Below are 19,255 nucleotides of genomic sequence, written 5' to 3' on the forward strand. Positions count from 1 at the left end.
GCAGAAGTAGGACCTGTGACCACCAGCCTGAAGCACATAGTGCACCTGGGTCTTGGTTGCTGGGTCTGGGACTGTTCCCTCAGATTGTAAGAGGAATAATGGCCTTCAAGCCCAGGAGGAGCAGAGACCCTGCAGAGATACAGCGCCCTAGAGAGCTGCCCTCACTCTCCACCACTGTGGGACCACGCACACACTTCTACAAATGCGGTATGAGAAGGAAGCAGTTACCTAAAATAAATAAATAAATCGGCAACAAAGCCAGCCATCTTGCAGAATATGAAACCAAGAGCCTATGGCATCAATTTGGCTCAGCGATCAGTTTTAAAAAAACATACTCGAACCTGGCCATGATGGTGCCCACCTTTAATCCCAGCACTCAGGAGGCAGAGGCATGTGGATCTCTGTGGGTTAGAGGCCAGCCTGGTCTACAGAGTAAGTTCCAGAACAGCCAGAGCTACACAGGGAGACCCTGTCTCCAAAACAAACAAATAAGCACACTCACACCAGGAACCACCAAGCAAGCACAGAGACAGAGAAACAGGGACCATGAAGGTTGATTCCCAGGGTGCCTGGCTGGAGCAAACACAGAGTTGTGCTAAGGGCAGGTTCAGCCATGGGGATGGATGTGCGCCACGCCCTGATGGAATGAGCTCAGCTGGAAAATCACAGAGCCACGGGGAAGCCTATCCACCCTGCAGGACACACAGTGACACGAGTGTCTACCCCTGCAGCTCCCACTGTTAGACATGGATGATTAATAACAGTAAGAACATAACCCTGCGGCAGGCAAGGGACATTTTTATAAAGGGACAGGTGGGCAGGTAAAGACCAATGAAGAAAAACAGAATTTCTAAAAAGTAACCATTTAACATTATAATTCGGTGAACTGTTGCCAAAACGTGGCCAGGATGAGGAGGGAGGATGGGGCAGAGGGATTGGGGTGAGGGCAAGAGCAGGAGTAGATGGGCTTCAGGGATGAAGGGGGGCACTAAAAGGGAAGAAATGAAGGGAGGTGGGAGGGAGGAAGGGAGGGGAGGAAGGTGGAGGATGAAGGGAAGCCACTGGAGGACATGAACTGTACAATCCATTACTTTGTGCATGTTTACTAAACATCCACATGTGGACGAAGCCCTGAGCAACTCTGGGCGTATGGACAATGGGTGGAAGGATAGATGGATGGGTGGGTGCAAGATGGGTGGATGGGTAACCAGGTGCCGGATGGATGAGCAAGTGGGTGAAGATGGACAGCAGACAATGAGTAGGGGGCGGGCAAGGGAACAGATGGATACGATTACATGAGGCTGGCTCGATGGGTGGGTAGATGGGTGGGGTGGGTGGCTACGTGGTTGGAGAGACAAATAGACTAGTTAGTTAGGGAGCAGTAGACTGTTGAGTGAGTGATCAGATGGACAGGAGAGATAGGAGAGTGTAGACGGATGGATGGGGTGAGTGGTAGGGAGTGAATGGGAGGTTTGCTAATATACTGGGGAAGGGAGCAGACAGACCAGGAAGCTGAGCGGGAAGTGGGTGGGTAGATAGACTGATGGGGGGTAGCTAATGAAAGAATGGGGCGAGGGACTGACTATGAGTGAGCAGAAGAGGGATGGATGGGGGACGGAGCCATCCACGGCTTACCTGGGCTCTGGCCTTCACAGCATCGTACTCAGCCTTCATCTTCTTCTGGGCATCTTCATCCACACTGGGGTCCCCGATCCTGTTGAACAGGGAGCCTGCCTCCTCCAGCAGCCTATCCAGGAGCACAGCCTGATTGTCCACATTATGCAGCAACACTTGGGCGTGGCTCAGCTGCCACTGCTTCTCCTTCAGGCCCAGCTGAAGCTCCACAGGGGGCTCCAGAGCGACCACCATCTTCTGGAACCAGCGGTAAAACTCATCCCGGGCCAGCAGATACTCGCTCCAATGCAGCCACACCCACTCGATGCGGCTGTGGGAGAGATGGAGGGGCTGAGAGGCCTGCCCCCAGCTCCTGGGTATAGAAACCCTGTAGCTGCTGGGCGGTGGTGGCGCATGCCTTAAATCCCAGCACTTGGGAGGCAGAGGCAGGTGGATCTCTGTGAGTTCGAGGCCAGCCTGGGCTACAGAGTTCCAGGAAAGGTGCAAAGCTACACAGAGAAACCCTGTCTTGAAACCCGCCCTCTCCCCCAAAAAGAAACCCTGTCGCTGCCCCCTCCTAGATAGTAAGGGCTGTGTTATAGGGACATGAAGGTGACGTCTCTATTCTGAGTCACAATCCAGATTCTAGACTCTCCTTTCCTATGAGACCTTGCATCCTGTAAGTAATCTCCCAGATGAGGCCAAGCCTGAACTCTATACATAACCTCAGCTACCCACTGGGGAGATGAAGTTCAGGGGGCCCTGAGCCACCAGTACCCCAGATTCTGGCTCTGAACTCCCACTGCCAGTACACATATCCTTCACTCTGCCCATAGTGGCCCCAGGCCCTTAGCATATACTGCCTGAAAGCAACTAGAAGATTGCTCCAGGACTGTGCCTGATATTAGGCAGAGTACAACTATCCACGGGCCAGTTAGTGGCCGACAGGTAGTGATAGAGGACTGAGGGCCTGTGTGAATTCTCAGGGTAGCTCCGCCCGTTCAGCTGCCTCAGTGTCCGCCTCTCTAGAGGACTCTATCTCTGCAGTAAACTTGGAGACATTTGTTCGTAATGTCAGAGAGAAGGGTTTGGAAGGCAGAGAGCTCTGTTCGGTCATGCGCTACCATGTTCAGATGTACATGCGCTCTGGGGATCTGAACTCAGGTCCTCAGACTTGCATAGCAAGCGCTTTACCCACTGAGCCACCTCCCTGGTCAAGGCCAGGCCTTCTCATTTGTCTGCCTTTCTGCAGAGGACACATACACAAACCCATCAGCACTGCTGATGCAACAATTCAAGTGTCCAGGGTCCACCCAGCATCACCATTACGCCTGTGTGTTATTAGAAAGAGACACTGGCCTGAACCCAAAGAGGACATGCTGTTCCCAGGACCCCTAAGTCCGAAGAAGTGCCATTCAGACAGAGGTCCCAAGATGGTATGGTGATGGGTAAGAAGGGTCACCAGCATCTGAGCATGTAGCAGTGAGGTCCCCTGCCCATCCTCACCTGTGGCAGTGAGTCATGTAGGTGACCGTCTCCTCCCATTGGGACTTGATATCCTTCAGCTGGGCCAGGATCTCAGGCTTCTGGCCCTCCTGGCAGGTTGCCAGGAGGGCCTCAGCCGCCCGCAGGACCAGTTCCACCTTCATGCATCCCTCAGGCTCTAGCTGGCAGATTTTCTGTGGATACAACAGCCATTTTCCCAGGGTTAGACACACCAGCACCGGGCACAGACATTGTTCCAGCGCCAAGAGCTGGGATTTCATGGTTAAAGTTGCTGCAACCCAGCTTAAGGCTCTACACTCTTCTGATGTGCCCCCTGAACAAACTGCTAGCGGGCCTTTGGGAAGGGAGAGGGAGCCCTGGAGATTATCCCTGTCCTTGACCACTGGGCCACATCCAGCTTCCAACTCAAGAGTTTACTCTGTCTTGGGATGTGCCTTCCACATTCTGTACCACGGTATGAGCAGATCAACCTCTCAGACTTTAACTCAGAAGAAAACAAGCGTAGGCAGCATGCATCACCACGTGTGTGGCCTTGAGGTGACACCCTCAAGTCTGCTGTGAGATGCTATTGTGGTCCCCACCCTGCCAAGGCTCTAAAGGAGTCAGTCACACTGCTTTGCCCTTTGCTCCAAGGCCCTGCTCCCATGGGTGATGGGAATTCTGCAGTCCATTCCTGATGGGTGAGTCACTCAAGGACACCCCGGAGCTTTGCCTACGTCCATCCAGTCTGTCTCCGGCCTGTCTCTCCTGCCCTCATCTCTCTCTCTCTTTCAATTTATAAATAATGATTGTGTGTGTGTGTGTGTGTGTGTGTGTGTGTGTGTGTGTGTGTGAGAGAGAGAGAGAGAGAGAGAGAGAGAGAGAGAGAGAGAGAGAGAGAGAGAGAGATGTATGTGGGTGAGTGTGGGTGCATGTGTGCCACAGTAATATGGAAAGGTCAGAGGACAATTTTGGGGCATCTATTCTCTCCTACTGTGGGCCCTGGAAATCAAATTCATGTAGTCAAGTTTAGGAGGTATCCTAGTCAACTTGGCAAAACCTAGACTCATCTGAGGAGAGTCTCAAGTAAAGGATCTTCCTGATCAGATTGGCCTGTGGCCAGGTCTGTGAAGGAATTGTCCTGATTGTTTGTTGCCCATTGTGGGTGGCACCATCCCTAAGCAGATGGGCCTGGGCTCTGTGTGTGTGTGTGTGTGTGTGTGAGAGAGAGAGAGAGAGAGAGACAGAGAGACAGAGAGACAGAGACAGAGACAGAGACAGAGAGAGACAGAGAGACAGAGACAGATCAAGAGAGACAGAGACAGAGACAGAGACAGAGACAAAGACAGAGCAGAATGTTCCTCCATGGTTTTTCCTTCAAGCTCTTGCCTTGAGGTCCAGCCTCAACATGCACTGATGGATTGTGACCTGGAAGTGTTAGCTGAATAATTCCTTTACAGTCCACTTTTAGTTACTGTGTTTATCACAGCTGCAGGATGAAACTGGAACACACAGTACACCCCTTTACCCATCTGATATGCTACTATCCCTGTACCCCAGTATCATTCAGGGCTACATCCCCTCTAGTCCTGCATCTTTTTTTTCTGAGACAGGGTTTCTCTGTGTAGCCCTGGCTGTCCTGGATCTCGCTCTGTAGACCAGGCTGGCCTCAAACTCACAGAGATCCACCTGCCTCTGCCTTCTGAGTGCTGGGATTATGGCATGCGACACCACCCCCAGCTCAACATCCTACATCTTTAACCTCATCCTGCCTTCAGCTGTCTGAGGGTGGGCATGAGGCACAGCAGACAGTTAACCACAGCTACCATCACTAGCGTTATTATTCCACCTCACAGACATAAGCTTGGCCTCCCGATCAGGTGACGGGATCAATTCTAGGGCCATGTATGGACTAAAGGGTCCCTCTAGGATGACCTTTGCCATGTGACTTCTGTACTTCACGCCTATGACAGGCAGGCAGGAATGGTTACAACACCAGGGCTGCAGTAATCACGTTAGCATGCTTCACTGCACTAGGCACCAGTAACTATCCAATATTATTATATATTTTTTTGCAGAAAACAGAATCTATTTTGTTTCTCCTTTATTACCACCTACTTGCTTGACTTATTGGCAGCTCCCCTTGGCCTAACCTCAAGCTTAGTTGTCAGCTTTCTCAAATTCATGTCCTGAGCAGCCTTCTAGGTGGATGGAGAAGGAAGGGATCCTGACATTCAGATGTGGCCTTCTCTGACAGTGTGTGACCTCAGGCAGGTCCCATGACTGCTCTATGCATCCCTTTCACTCCAGTGACACTATAGAAATCCCTGCTATGTCCAACTTACATACTGTTTTAAGCATATTGACAGAACATGCAAGTAAGCATTTTTGTCAACTGTAGCGTAGACAGACCCTCCTCCAACACATGTAAATAGTCCCAGCCCTCTTTTTTGATTCCTAGGATCAAAGTTAGCCAGGACGACAACAGTGTATGACAACACATGCTATTGAAGAGTGAAACTTAAGAGTCCCCTGCCTTTCCCGTCTCTGTGTGGGACCAGCTCAAGTGGAGAATGAGGAGCATCCTTACAAGAGAGAAGAGGTTTTGTTTGTTCTGTGGGGTGGCAGGACGTGACAAGTCACCCTCTATGGGCAGTGGCTGTGTCAGGCCCCCAGACAAGAACCTGCTGTGGATATCACTCTATGTGCTGTGAATGTGTTGCTCTGATTGGTTAATAAATAAAGGGCTGATTGGCCAGTAGCCAGGCAGGATGTATAGGCTGGACAAAGAGAGAAGAGAATTCTGGGAACAGGAAGGCTGAGTCAGGAGTCGCCAGCCAGACACAGAGGAAGCAAGATGTAAAAGTACCAGTAAGCCACAAGCCATGTGGCAACTTATAGATGAACAGAAATGGGTTAATTTAAGATAGAAGAACTAGATAGCAAGAAGCTTGCCATGACCATACAGTTTATAAGTAATACAAGTCTCTGTGTGTTTACTTGGGTCTGAGCGGCTGCAGGAGCCGGGTGGACACAGGAAAACTTTAGCTACAAGAACCTGTGTCCCACTCAGTAATAATCAGTCATGAGAAAGACAGCAATACCTCCATGGCCAGGGTAGACTGAAGAAGCAAGAGCCACTTGTGGAATGTTCTAGACTGAGCTTCCACTGTTCCTCCCACCACCAGGAACAGGGGCCTGCAGTATGGCTGGGGAATGAATCTTTTGCCTGCCAGAGATTTGATCTGACTAATAATAATGATTAGGAGACGGTATCTCTCAGGCCCAGATGGATGCAGAAGCCGTCACAGTCCTCACACCTGTTATGTTGCTCACTCCAGTTTTATAGCTAAGAATGTTGGGGACCCTCAGAAGCCAGGGGCTTTGGGTCGAGACTAAAGCCGCCTGGGAGGATCCTAGGTCCCTGAGTCTCATGGGGATCTGCTAGCCTCTACCAACCAAGAGATCCCTTAACTTGGGGGAAGAAGTGAAATTCAGCGTCCCAGGCCACACCCCTAAGGAACTTGCCCTGCCTGTGAGGTGACAAGGACAAAGTTCTCCTTCCCAAAGCTAAGTGCCCTACTGGGTGATCTTGCCTTTGCCCACCTGATCTCCCATGGGAGGGGCAATCAGTTTTCAGGCCAGCAAAGGATTCATTCCCAGTCATACTGCAGGACCCTGTTCCTGGTGGTGGGTGGCATCCTGTGCACTGGATGCTCAGTCTAAGTAGCTCTTGCTTCTTTAATCTGCCCTGGCCATGGAGGTATTACTGTCTTCCTCAGTGTCTTGGAGAGACAAGAAAGTGCCCAAGACCCTCTGCTCTTTCCACGCATGTAATCAGGATGCTTTCTTGAAAGGAGCTGAAAGGTCCCAGAGGAAACAGAACACTAAAAAAGCCTCCCTTCCCCAGACCTAGAGGCTTGCCCCCTACCTGTCACCTAGCAAGAAGGGACATTTGCTGTGCCCCGAGGCCAGGAGAGGCTGAGGCCACAGCCGAGAAGGGAGAGATGGGGGGACAGAGAGGAAGAATTGGTCCCTTCTTCTGCTACACCCACCCTACCATGGCATGGGGGCTCCCTTCTGTAGCTTTTGCTTGGCATAAGGGTGAGCAGGGATCCCAGGGAAGTCTGGCAAGACAGGAGCAGCTGGTGGCAAAGATGGCATGCAGGTTAGATAGAGAGAAGGAGGCAGTAAAAGCTAGAGCAGACTTCCTGAAGGGCTTCCCCTCAACCCGGCCAACACTAGTTGACCTCAGGCTGGGCACAGTACTGGACAGTGTGGCCCATTCTGGGATTTCCCGGCAGGACAGAGGGAGGGCTGCAGACAAGAGAATCACAGACCATGATGTAAAAGGAACTAGAACTGGGAAAAATCCAAAAGGGCTTCTTGGAGGAGGCAGCATTGATGTCAAGGATGGAAATGGTGCCCACAACTGGAAAGGCAGAGGAGTGAAAGTGGAGAAGCAAGACATAGCTGAGGATGCACACACCTGGCTTCTGGAGCCAGACCCCAGCAAATGCTAAGGTGTCCCTGATCAGTACGAGGCCTTGAAGCTGGGGCTCAAGTGCAGCGCCCAGAAGGCTGGGAACCAGAGAGTGAAGAGAATGAGACATGGGGACTTGGGAGAGGATCTGGGAGCTCTGTGACCACAAGTATGGCCAGTGTCGCAGTGTCCTAGCCCACAGAAATCAGGTGGTCCTCCCTGTTCCAGGGCTGAGCCTATCCACACATACATACACATACAAGCACACATACACATACACATTCTCTCTCTCTCTCTCTCTCTCTCTCTCTCTCTCTCTCTCTCTCTCTCTCTCCAGCCTAGACAACAGCTCCTCCCATGTCCCTCTCAGCCCCTCACTCACAACCTGCCAGCCCGCCTGTAGGTGCAGAGCTTCACGTGACGGGCTGCTGGGGAAGGGCACTGGAGGACAGGGGTGCTGATGGGCAGCGACGGGCAGGAGGGTGCCAGGAAGCCAGCTGGGGGCAGAAAAGCCTGGCAGTATTTCACTTCACACGCTCACTCATGCCAAGCTGGTGGGTATTCTGAGGAGACGCAGTTCATGGGCAAAAGCCCAGTGACAGGAAATAGAGAGGAGTGGGTAGCCTTGGGAGGGGTAACAGCAAAGTGGGGGTGGGGTGGGGTGTCTCAGACATGAGGATTCCTAACGCCGCCGGGTGAAGTTTAGTTTTCCTTTGGCAGACAATGGGAGGTGTGGAGAGCTTCAGAGGAAGACATCAGAAGACTTGATGGTTAGTCTCAACTGTCAACTTGACAGGATTGAGAGCCACCTGGGAGATTGGCAAAGCACACTTCTCGGTGTGTCTGTGCAAGCTCTGACCAAATCAACATATGTGTATGCCTGTGTGTATGTAACATGTATGTCCACAGAGGCTGAGAGAGAGTGTCTGATCCCCTGGAGCGGAAGTAACAGGCAGTTGTACGCTGCCAACATGGGTGCTGGGAACTGAACTCCGGTCTTCTAAAAGAATGGCAAGTGCTTGTAACTGCTGAGCCCTTTTTCCAGATACCTCCCACATTTTTAATAATTTATTTTACTTTTAGTTATGTGTATATGTGCCTGTGTGAGGGTATGGGTGTGTGAGTGCAGGTGCCCGCAAAGACCAGAAGACAACAGATCCCCTTCAGCTAGAGTTACAGGTGGCTGTGGGCTACCTGAGAGGCATGCTGGGAACTGAGTCCGAATCCTCTTCTAGAGCTAGATGACAGACATGCTTAGAGCCAAGGCATCTCTCCAGCCTTCAACCAGTGGTTCTTAATTGCTTCCCACTGAGGGTAGAGTTGGGCCTATCCAGGCCTAGCAGAAGTCTTAGATTTAAGAAGTGGGTATTGGGCAGAGCCAAGTATGAGCCAACAGGGTTAGGGACTCACCTGTATGTGCAGATGCCCCCTTACACCCCAGATGAGGGACATTTGGATGAGCATCTGAGTCATCTTGTAGAACTTCCTGGAAGATCAGAACCTCAGCCTCTGCCCCAAACCCCTTATCAGAGTGTATATTTGAGCAAAATGACCAGGACATCTAAACACAGGTCAGGGTGTGAACGACTCTCTAGTCTCTCAGCCACAGGAGGAGGGAGATGGCCGATGCCACAGCGCCAGCAAAGCCTGGCCCCTGCCTACCTCTGTCTCGCGCAACCGTGCCTCCAGGGCCGCTCGGGGCCCCTGTGTGTTGTCATTGACCTGAAGCTGCCCCTGTACCACCTTCATCCACGCCTGGGCATCCTCCACACTTCTGTCAAAGTCCTCCTGGGGCTGCTGCGTCATGGCACCTGTGGAGACTGAGAAGGACCACATGAGGTCAGAGCTATGGAGAGACCCCAGACAGCAGCAGGCACAGCATACCGGTGCCCCCCCCCATGATGCTCCCCACTTGGCACAGTTGCCAGTCCTAGGTGCCCAGAGCTGGAAATGGACAGGGAGAAAGCAAGTACAGCCTCTGTGTGCGAGCATTAGCTGGTGGAGACATCTCCCTGTCACATAGCCTCCTGTCTACATTCTCAGGCCCTCCACAAAGCTCTCAAAGCTCACAGACAGAGAAGGCGAGACCCCAAATGAGCTTGATTTGAATGGATCCGAGCCCTCAACTGAAAGAACACTGCCCGAGCGTCACAGAAGCCCAGAGCACTCCTGAAATGAACGTGGCAAGGAGACAACCATGTGAGTTTATATTGTTCCAATTTACACCAACTTGGGTCCCCAGCAGTTCTTGTTTGTGTCCCTCTGTGGTAGGGGGAGGTGGGGGAGGGAGGTGCCCTCACAGACGCAGGCAATCAGCTGACCCAGCCCATCTGATAAAGCCCACCCATTCCTTAGTGATACCTGCCAGCTGGGGCAAGCCATGCACCCACACCAATCCCCGTGGCTGGGCTGCTCCTAACCTCATCCTGCACTGTGAGTGCAAAGTCTCAGATTTTTCTCATCCAGCGTTCTCTAAAAATCCCATTAAACCAGGACAAAACTCTTTTGCATTCCGATTCTAGGTGTCAGCTGACAGAGACTATAACCTGCTTTGGATTAAGGTTATTTACATCCACACTCTGTGCAAAGGGATTGGGTCTGACTTATCTGCCAGTCTCCCATGATGCCTTGCACAGAACGTCCAAGGTTGCTGGAAGAAGCAGCCCAGAATGGGCATACACTCTAACACTAAACTCCCCACACACCATTTTCTCATTATTTTATTGCAAATGCTGGGGATGGGACACGGGGCTGTGCAGCTAAAGAAATACCCTACCATGGAGCTGCAACCCAGCCATGCTACTATTTAAAATGGTGAAATGTGGCCTGGAGAGATGGCTCAGCGGTTAAGAGCACCAACTGCTTTTCCTGAGGACTGGGGTTCAATCCCCAGCACCTACATGGTAGCTAACAATTGTCTCTAACTCTAAGATCTGGCACCTTCACACAGCCATACATACATGCAGGTAAAACACCAAGGCAAGTGAAATAAAAGTAAATAAATCATTAAAAAAATAAAAATAAAATGACAAAAATGTGTAGGTCGTAAGAGTAGAAGGTGCCTATAGGGCAGAAAGTAGAGGTCTAAAGAGAAGGTGATGGGCAGAAGGAGATAAAATATCTAAAGTATTACATAAGCTCACTCGTATGTAAAAGCTGTGTTTAATTATATCACACATGTGCATACACACATGTAATGGAAGCAGAGGGAGACTATTTGGAATGAGGAAAGAAACCAATGGGGGGGATAAAGAGGATGGGGCTGGGGGCTAGGGAAAGAGGTTGGGGAGGTGAGCCAAGAGCAATGGGATATGTGAACGAAAAATCATATGTACCACAGATCATGAAGTCTATTATTCTGTATGCTAACTAAATAATAATAATAATAATAATAATAATAATAATAAATAAATAAATAAATAAATAAAGTGGCTAACCGAAAGGAAGCTAGAAGCGACCTCCACGCCCAACCGCAGGGACTTGGTTTGTATTATGGTCTATGGTGTACTTGCACTTGAGACTGTATAGTCGCCCACAGGATGCAAGCTTAGCAGGGACTTATGGAAGCGAACACTGAGGATACAACACCAAAACGAGGCAGAATTTGTATTTAGTAGCTACAACCCTACAACTAACAAAAACACCACCAACAGGGGTCTGGAGAGATGGCTCAGCCTTAAGAGCACTGGCTGCTCTTGCAAGTGGACTTGAGTTCATTTCCCAGCACCCACGTGGTGGCTCACAACCACCTGTTACTCCAGGGGTGTCTGACGCCCTCTTCTGGCCTCCACAGGCACTGCATGCATATACATGGTACACAGACATACATAAAACAGACATAAACAAATCTTTTAAAAAAATCAACACTGAAAAGAAAAAACCTCCACTCATATAAAAAGGTTGGGACTCCCCATTACTGGGATCATGTGACTAAGTAAGAGTTGAGGGTATGGAGAAGTGGCCCAGCCCCTCAAAGGCCTGGTTGCCCATATATATAAAACCTGGGGTTCCTCCTATGAGGAGAGCCACCATGGCCTCAGAAGCTGCTTGGCAAAGGGCAATTGTCTCTGCCAAGATCACCACTGAAGGATTCAGCCCCCTTATTTTTAAAAATATTTATTTTACTTTTAAGTATGTGTATGTATGTATGTATGTATATGTGCATATGAACATGGGTGCCTGCAGAGACCAGACCTGTCAGATCCTGTGGAGCTGGAGTTACAGGTGGTTGTGAGCCTCCTGACATGGGTACTGAGAATCGAACTCAGATCCTCTGGAAGAGCAGTGCTCCTAACCGCTGAGCCCTCTCTCCAGCCCATCTCGGATTTTCAATCCCACAAAACTTTGTGAAAAATTTCAGGAAAGAGCCACCATCTTTTTACGATTAAAAAGAATAAGTAAAACCTTTTCCGAACATGACTAACTCACTCAAAAAGCCTTGGCTGGGACTCTGGCTGGCCTCAATCCCCATGGCACTGGGTGGGGGAATTTGTGGCAGACAAAGAGACACAGACAAAGGCCGTGCCAGCAGTGCTGGGCCAAAGGACATGGGCATGGGTGGGCGGTGCAGAGCAGCCGGCATGCTAGGCGTGGCTGCTGCCCATTCAGAGCTCAGTCCCCCCCACACTCGTTGTTTTTCTTTTAGAGCTGTTTTGACATTTTTCTAGAAACTTAATCCACACCTGCGGCCACTCCCAGTCTCTCCGTGCTTCTTTTGAAATGCGCCTTCACGTGTGCTGGCCTCTACATTGGTTCTCTGTGGCCCTGAACTGCCGACTAGCTGCCGGTCTTGTCTAGCTTCCGAGAACTCGGCTTTTATTTTTTTACAAAGCCAGGAATGTAGGGACAGAAAATCATCCCCAGAGCCTCAGAGGACAGGAGCCCCCCGGTCACTAGAGCAGTGGCTTTAGCGGAACCCTTTCAAGGGCAGCAGGGCTTGCCGAGGAAAGCATGCTGCTTTGGTGACCCAGCAACGCACCTCAGGGCAGCCAGGGCTCAGCCCAGCCTCAGACGCCGCCACTCACATTGGCTGGGGAGGCTGCAGGCAGAGTTCAGGGGATCTGAGCCTCTTGGAGAGAGCTGCCACACCCAGGGATTTAATTAACACAGCGCCCAGCCCACCTCAGGCTGCAGCCCCAGCAGTGAATAAACAGACATGGCCCTGGCGGTGGTGGCGGCAGCGTTCAGGATGGACAGCTGCCCACAGAGCATGTGTGGCTGGCTGCAGGCGGCTAAGCGCCTTCTCAAGTGCAAAGATCGAAGGAAACCAGCCATAATAAGACCCAGTTACCAAACACGGAAAATCAAATTTTACTACTACTGCTGCTGCTGCTGCTGCTGCTACTACACTAACACAGTAAATCACACGATCTAACCATGGCTCCTATAACTCCCGTAACTCTGAAATAATATTGGACATAAACAACACTTGGAGACATGTGTGGCAGCTGCACCATTAACTAAAAATACACGTGATGGAATGCCAGGCCCCATGAATAGCTGGGGGCGAGGGGGGGGGGCTTCGCTGCTGCCTGTGTACATGGAGGAAAACTATCAGCTCAGGGTTAAGTCGAGGTAAGGGTGGAGTCAGTTTCCCATCTAAACTCATGGGCCCCCCGAGCTCTACCCAAGGGCCCCGTCAGTACAAAGACCTGCATGTGACAGCCTTCATTTAGCCAATGGGGAGAGACTGTCTCTGCAAGCAAGTGTAAGAAGCTGACAGCTGAAAAATCAAACAAAAGGCTGGAGAGATGACCGAGGGGTTCAGAGCACGGTCTGCCCTTGTAAAGGACCCAGGTTCGGTTCCCAGCACCAACGGGGCAGCTAGCAACTTGGCAGTTCACAGCTATCTGTAACTAGTTCCAGGGGATCCAATGTTTCTTCTGGTCTCTGAGGGCACCAAACACAACACACACACACACACACACACACACACACACATGCAAACACATACATACATGCAGGCAATCACTTATACACTGTCTTGGTGGTCGACTTGACTACATCTGAATTAACTAAAACTCAGGTGGTTGGGCATACCTGTGTTTTGAACTTGGGAAGACTGACTTTTAAACCTGATCTTTTGAGGTGGGAAGATCCACCTTTAATCTGGGTCACACCTTCTGTAGCCTATATAAAGGACGTGGAGGAAGGAAGCTCCCTCTTTGCCTGCTTTCCCTCACTCTCACTGGTAAGTCCATTCCTTCACTGGCATTAGAGCCTACCTCTTTGGGATTCCAGCATGTACCAAAGACCAGTAGAGAATCCAGCCTCATGGACTGAACAACTACTGGATTCTTGGACTTTCTGTTGGTAGCCAGCCATTGTTGGACTAGCTGGACCACAGATTATAAGCCATTCTAATAAATCCTACGTGTGTGTGTGTGTGTGTGTGTGTGTGTGTGTGTGTGTGTGTAAATATGTATGTGTATGGGACTATATGAATATTGAATATATATTAATATATATGCCTTGACCTCACAAATGGAAATAGTATTTTAAAAAGAAACTGTACTCGAGGGCTGGAGAGATGACTCAGTGGTTAAGAGCACTGGCTGTTCTTCCAGAGGTCTTGAGTTCAATTCCCAGCAACCACATGGTGGCTCACAACCATCTGTAATGAGATCTGGTGCCCTCTTCTGGCATGTAGGCATACATGCAGACAGAACAGTGTGTACATAATAAATAAATAAATCTTTTTTTTTTTTAAAGAAAAGAAACTGTGCTCACTATAACCTGTTGCACGCTTATGAAGAACTAGAAGGAGAGCGAAGTTTCTAAACACGAAGACAGCAAGCAGAGGGACACTGGGCACAGGAGAGTGACACTGGGCACAGCAGAGGGACACTGGGCACAGCAGAGGGACACTGGGCACAGGAGAGTGACACTGGGCACAGGAGAGGGACACTGGGCACAGCAGAGGGACACTGGGCACAGCAGAGGGACACTGGGCACAGGAGAGTGACACTGGGCACAGCAGAGTGACACTGGGCACAGGAGAGGGACACTGGGCACAGGAGAGGGACACTGGGCACAGCAGAGGGACACTGGGCACAGCAGAGAGACACTGGGCACAGCACACTAAATATAGATAGATAGTTTTATGCATTGATCAAAAGAAAACATAAAATTAAATGAAGCTTTAAAAGAATGCTTTCCCAGGGTGGGAGAGATCACTCAAAGGTTAAAAGCACATACTGCTTTTGCAAAGGAACTGAATTCCAGCATCCACATTGGACAGCTCACAACCACCTGTAATTCCAGTTCCAAAGGAATCCTATACCTCTGGCCTCCCTGGACACTGTACTCACATGTACAGACCCACCTATACACATAATAAAAATATTTTCTTAAATGCTTTTAAAGAATCTAGTAGATTCCAAATATGTTTTAAGTAACTCCATTACATGTGGTCTATTTTTTAAAATTAATCAACATTTTTCCTCTTAGTTTCCAACTGCTCTTTCTATCCATATTGTGATTTGGGTGTCATTTGAACAGTTTTCTGGGAGTTTCTTCAAGACATCTATATGGATGTAGTGGATCAGAGGAACCAAGAAGTTGCCAAAGGACAAAAGGGACCCAGAGATCAGTCACCAGGCTGCAGAGAAAAGGAGATGGTGACATTACCAGACCTGCATTGGAGGTGGCACGGAGGAGCAAGCCAGTAAGCAGCACCCTCCATGGCCTCTGCATCACCTCCTGCCTCCAGGACCCTGCCCTGTTTGAGTTCCTGTCCTGACTTCCTTCAATGATGGACTATGATGTGGAACCATAAGCCAAATAAACCCTTTCCTCCCCAACTTGCTTTTGGTCATGGTGTTTCCTAGCAGCGACAGAAACTGTGACTAAGACAATGACTACAGGCACAGATGGAACGGGTAGAGGCAGAGAGTGGGGGACTGGGCCAGAGCAAGGCACACTCTCCATTTAAAGGCTCCTGTGATCCTGATTCTGGCCCTTGATCCAGAGCAAATGGCTGAGCTGCAATTTGGTGTCAAGGGACCAGTCTTGCAGGAAGGGCAGGGTTCTCGACAAAATTGCCCAACATGGCCTCCTGCCCGCTGGGGCTCCATGTCCTGTCTGCCAGGGTCGGTTAGACCTCCCTCCCTCTCCTTTCCTGAAGCAGCAGGTACTTGGCTCTGTACTGCCACTGGTAAGGGGTTGAACCCCTGGCCTCAGTCATCTCGTGCTGGTTCGTGTTTCTGTCAACTTGTCGTGAGCTGGGGGTCATCCAGGAAGAGGGAACCTCATTTGAGGAAATGGCTCTGTCAGATTTGCAGGCAAGTCTGTGGGGCGTTTTCTTGATGAATGATTGATGTAGGAGGATCCAGTCCACTGCGGGTGGTGCCACCCTGGGCAGGCGGTCCTGGGGTGGGATAAGAAAGTGAGCTGAGCAAGCCACAAGGAGCAAGTACTCCTCCGTGGCCTCTGCTCCAGGTCCTGCCTCGAGTTCCTGCCCTGATTTCTTCCCTCGTTCATGATGTGCCTTAACCTGTGAGCCAAATGAACCTTTTCTTCCCCGGGCTGCTTTTGGTCATGGTATTTATCACAGCAATTGAAAGCAAACTAAACAGACAGACAGACAGACAGACAGACAGACAGGCAGACACAGACACACACACACACACACACACACACACACACACACACACACACCACCCTAGTTGCATGCCCTGCAATATTGCTTGCTCTCCAGTGATGCAGGGCATCCTTCATGTGCCTGTGATATAGCAGTGGTTCTCAATCTGTGAGTCGTGACCCCTTTGGGACCATCAGAAAACACAGATATATACAGTATGATTCATAACAGCAGGAAAATTATCATTATGAAGTAGCAATGAAAATAATCTTATGGCTGGGGGTCACCACAACATAAGGAACTGTATCAAGGGGTCTCAGCATCGGAAATGTTGAGAACTCCTGCTCTATTGGGAGAGTTTATACCTATTCACTTACTCACCCTTCAAAGGCCCACGCAGGCACTTACCATTCTCCTTTCTGTGGAGATGAGAAAACTGGCGTTTGTGGATTCTAAGAAGTCTGCGAACAGCACAGACTTGAATCCAGGACAGCTCAAGTCTAAGCCCTTTTTCCTTAGCCCTGAGTGCTACCCAGCTTGTCTACCCCTGCATGTGCCAGGCCTCCATTGAGAACTGCCAAGTGATGTGGGAAGCTGGGGCAGCCAGCCCTCTGTGGGCCATCTTCAGAGACCTGGTCTCAGATCGAGAACCTAGACTTTTGGACAAGCTCTATGGGACAGCCAGGCCCCCTCAGACTTACTGCACTGGCCGCTTTTGCCTTGTGCCCACCCACCTGACCTACCGGCACTATGTTCAGGGCCCGAAGGGGTAGAGTGTGGTGACATTGTGTACCCTAATAAACTTATCTAGGGTCAGAGAACAGAACAGCCACAATATTAAACAGAGTTTAGGCAGTGGTAGCACACGCCCTTAATCCTAGCATTCCAGAGGCAGAAATCCCTCTGGATCTCTGTGAGTTCAAGGCCACATTGGAAACAGCCAGGCATGGTGACACACACCTTTAATCCCAAGAAGTGAGCCTCTAATCCCAGGGAGTGATGGCAAAAACAGAAAGATACATAAGGCGTGGAGACCAGAAACTAGAAGCATTTGGCTGGTTAAGCTTTCAGGCTTCTGAGCAGCCTGAAGATTCATTCTGGATGAGGACTCAGAGGCTTCCAGTCTGAGGAAACAGGATCAGCTGAGGAACTGGCGAGGTGAGGTAGCTGTGGCTTGTTCTGCTTCTCTGATCTTCCAGCATTCACCCCAATAACTGGCCTCAGGTTTGATTTAATTAATAAGACCTTTTAAGATTCCTGATACAGTGGAGAGGAGCTCATGACCAAGGAAAGCTAAGGTTCTTCCGAGAAGTTACATCCTGGGGCTCCTGCCTGGTCACCCTAGCTGGCCCACCACACACTGACCCTGAGTCCTGAGGGGCATGCTCCCTGGGCTGTGACTCACCAGACTCAGCAGTGACTCAGTCCTTCCTCGCCACATATGGTTCCCACCCTTCCATTCTCCTTCCCTCTGGCCTCTTATACAAAGATAGAATTTCACGATCTGAACTCCAGCTGGTTTTAATCCTAAAACTTCTCCAAGTGTGCTGAGGGAAGGCTCCCTTCTTCTGCTTCAAGGGGGATGGTGGAGGGTGCTGCAGAGAGGTCGCCATCCGCAGTGCCAGAGAGACGGTCCTTGGTATTCTCTTTCACGGTGTTAACAAAAGGTGATTCTAAGAGTGGAGTGTAAGGAGGGCCGGGGGACTCTCAGAGAGCGTGAACTGGCTATTGAACCTGAATCCTGCCCCATTCACCTTACCTCCCTGCAGGGCAGCGGAATCTAGACTTAGGAATAGCCCAATGTCTTACCCCATCTTGGAGTAGACAGGCTGAGGGACTGAGTGAAATGTGCACAAGCTTTGGAGAGGTGAGGTGCCATGGCCATCTCGGTCCAGTAGGTATGCAGTCAGCTCTCGATGTCCAGGACTTCCACACTTCCACATCCATTGATGTAGCCAACCACATTGGTCAATCTTTTTTTTTTTTTTTTTTTTTTTTGAGACAGGATCTCACTATGTAACTTTGGTTGGCTTAGAACTCACTATGTAGACTAGGTTGGCCTTAAACTCATAAAGATCTTCCTGCCTCTGCTTCCTGAGAGCTGGAATTAAAGGTGTTTTGTTGTTGATGTTTTACGTTGCATTTGAACTGGGCACAATAGTGTATACCTGCAATCCCAAAGCTCAGGAGGTGGAGACAGGGGGATCAGGAGTTCAACGTCATCCTCAGCAACAAACCGAGTTTGATGCCAGCCTGGGCTAGATGAGGCCCTGTCTCAGCACCCCCACCCCACCACCACCACCACCAACAACAACAATAAAACTCTTTCACTCACCAGCTAGCACACTCCTGCAATCCCAGTACACAGGAGGCTAAGGCAGGAGGATTGCTTCATGTTTGAGGCTACCCTGGGCTAACTATGCAGGGGCTTTCAGGTCAGCCTGACCTGCATAACAAGACCCTGTCTCAAAAACAACAACGAAAAGCATATGTCTTTGACATTACAGGCATTTTCTAGTCATTTCCTGAGAAATACAGTGTATCAACTAACAAGAATGCATTGGTTGGCGTTGTGGTTCATGCATGCAGGAGGATGCACCCACAGGTTCTATGGAAATGCTATTCCATTTTATTTAAGGGGCTTGAGCATGGATAGATTTTGGTGTTCACTAGGGAGGGGGCAGGGTCCTAGAACTCATCCCCCTGGGATACTGAGAGATGACTGTCAATGGTTATACAAGAAGCCCCACTCTGAAAGAGGGGCTTATAAGGCTCACTTCAGTTAAAGCCACTGAGAACACAGGCCAGCAACTGCTTTCCATAAAGGGCTCTGAAAGTGGCTTGAGATTGGCCCTTCCATCACAGATAAACAGTCCTTGGCTGTGAAAACTGGCTGCTGCTGGAGCCACCTCTTTCTCCGGTAGACTGACTATAAAATAGCATTCTCAAGGAGCTTCCCCAAGCTCTCTAGCAATAGGCATAGGCTGGGGGATGCCAAGATTCCGCCTGGGAAACTCTGGCATTGGCAACTCAAAGAAGCTGAGAAAGGAAAGGAGGCAAGCAGGCCACTGTGGGCACCCCCCCCCCCCCCC

The 19,255-nt window shown here is 50.1% G+C and overlaps 1 protein-coding gene across 5 annotated transcripts in view; it reads right to left on the bottom strand.

The window, feature by feature from the left end:
* The window catches only part of Syne3 (spectrin repeat containing nuclear envelope family member 3), an 83,323-nt gene that overhangs the window by 38,550 nt on the left and 25,518 nt on the right, over positions 1-19,255 (bottom strand). For all 5 annotated transcript variants that reach the window (XM_006997031.4, XM_076551324.1, XM_076551323.1 and 2 more), the window contains exons 2-4: positions 9,245-9,402; positions 3,121-3,293; positions 1,636-1,945 (exon numbers count right to left, since the gene is read on the bottom strand). In XM_006997031.4, coding sequence (XP_006997093.1) covers positions 1,636-1,945; positions 3,121-3,293; positions 9,245-9,388 — 627 coding nt within the window. In that variant the 5' untranslated portion in view covers positions 9,389-9,402. The remainder of the gene's footprint in view (positions 1-1,635; positions 1,946-3,120; positions 3,294-9,244; positions 9,403-19,255) is intronic.

The sequence above is a fragment of the Peromyscus maniculatus genome, chromosome 14 (assembly GCF_049852395.1).
Source record: "Peromyscus maniculatus bairdii isolate BWxNUB_F1_BW_parent chromosome 14, HU_Pman_BW_mat_3.1, whole genome shotgun sequence".
NCBI classification, from domain to species: domain Eukaryota; kingdom Metazoa; phylum Chordata; class Mammalia; order Rodentia; family Cricetidae; genus Peromyscus; species Peromyscus maniculatus.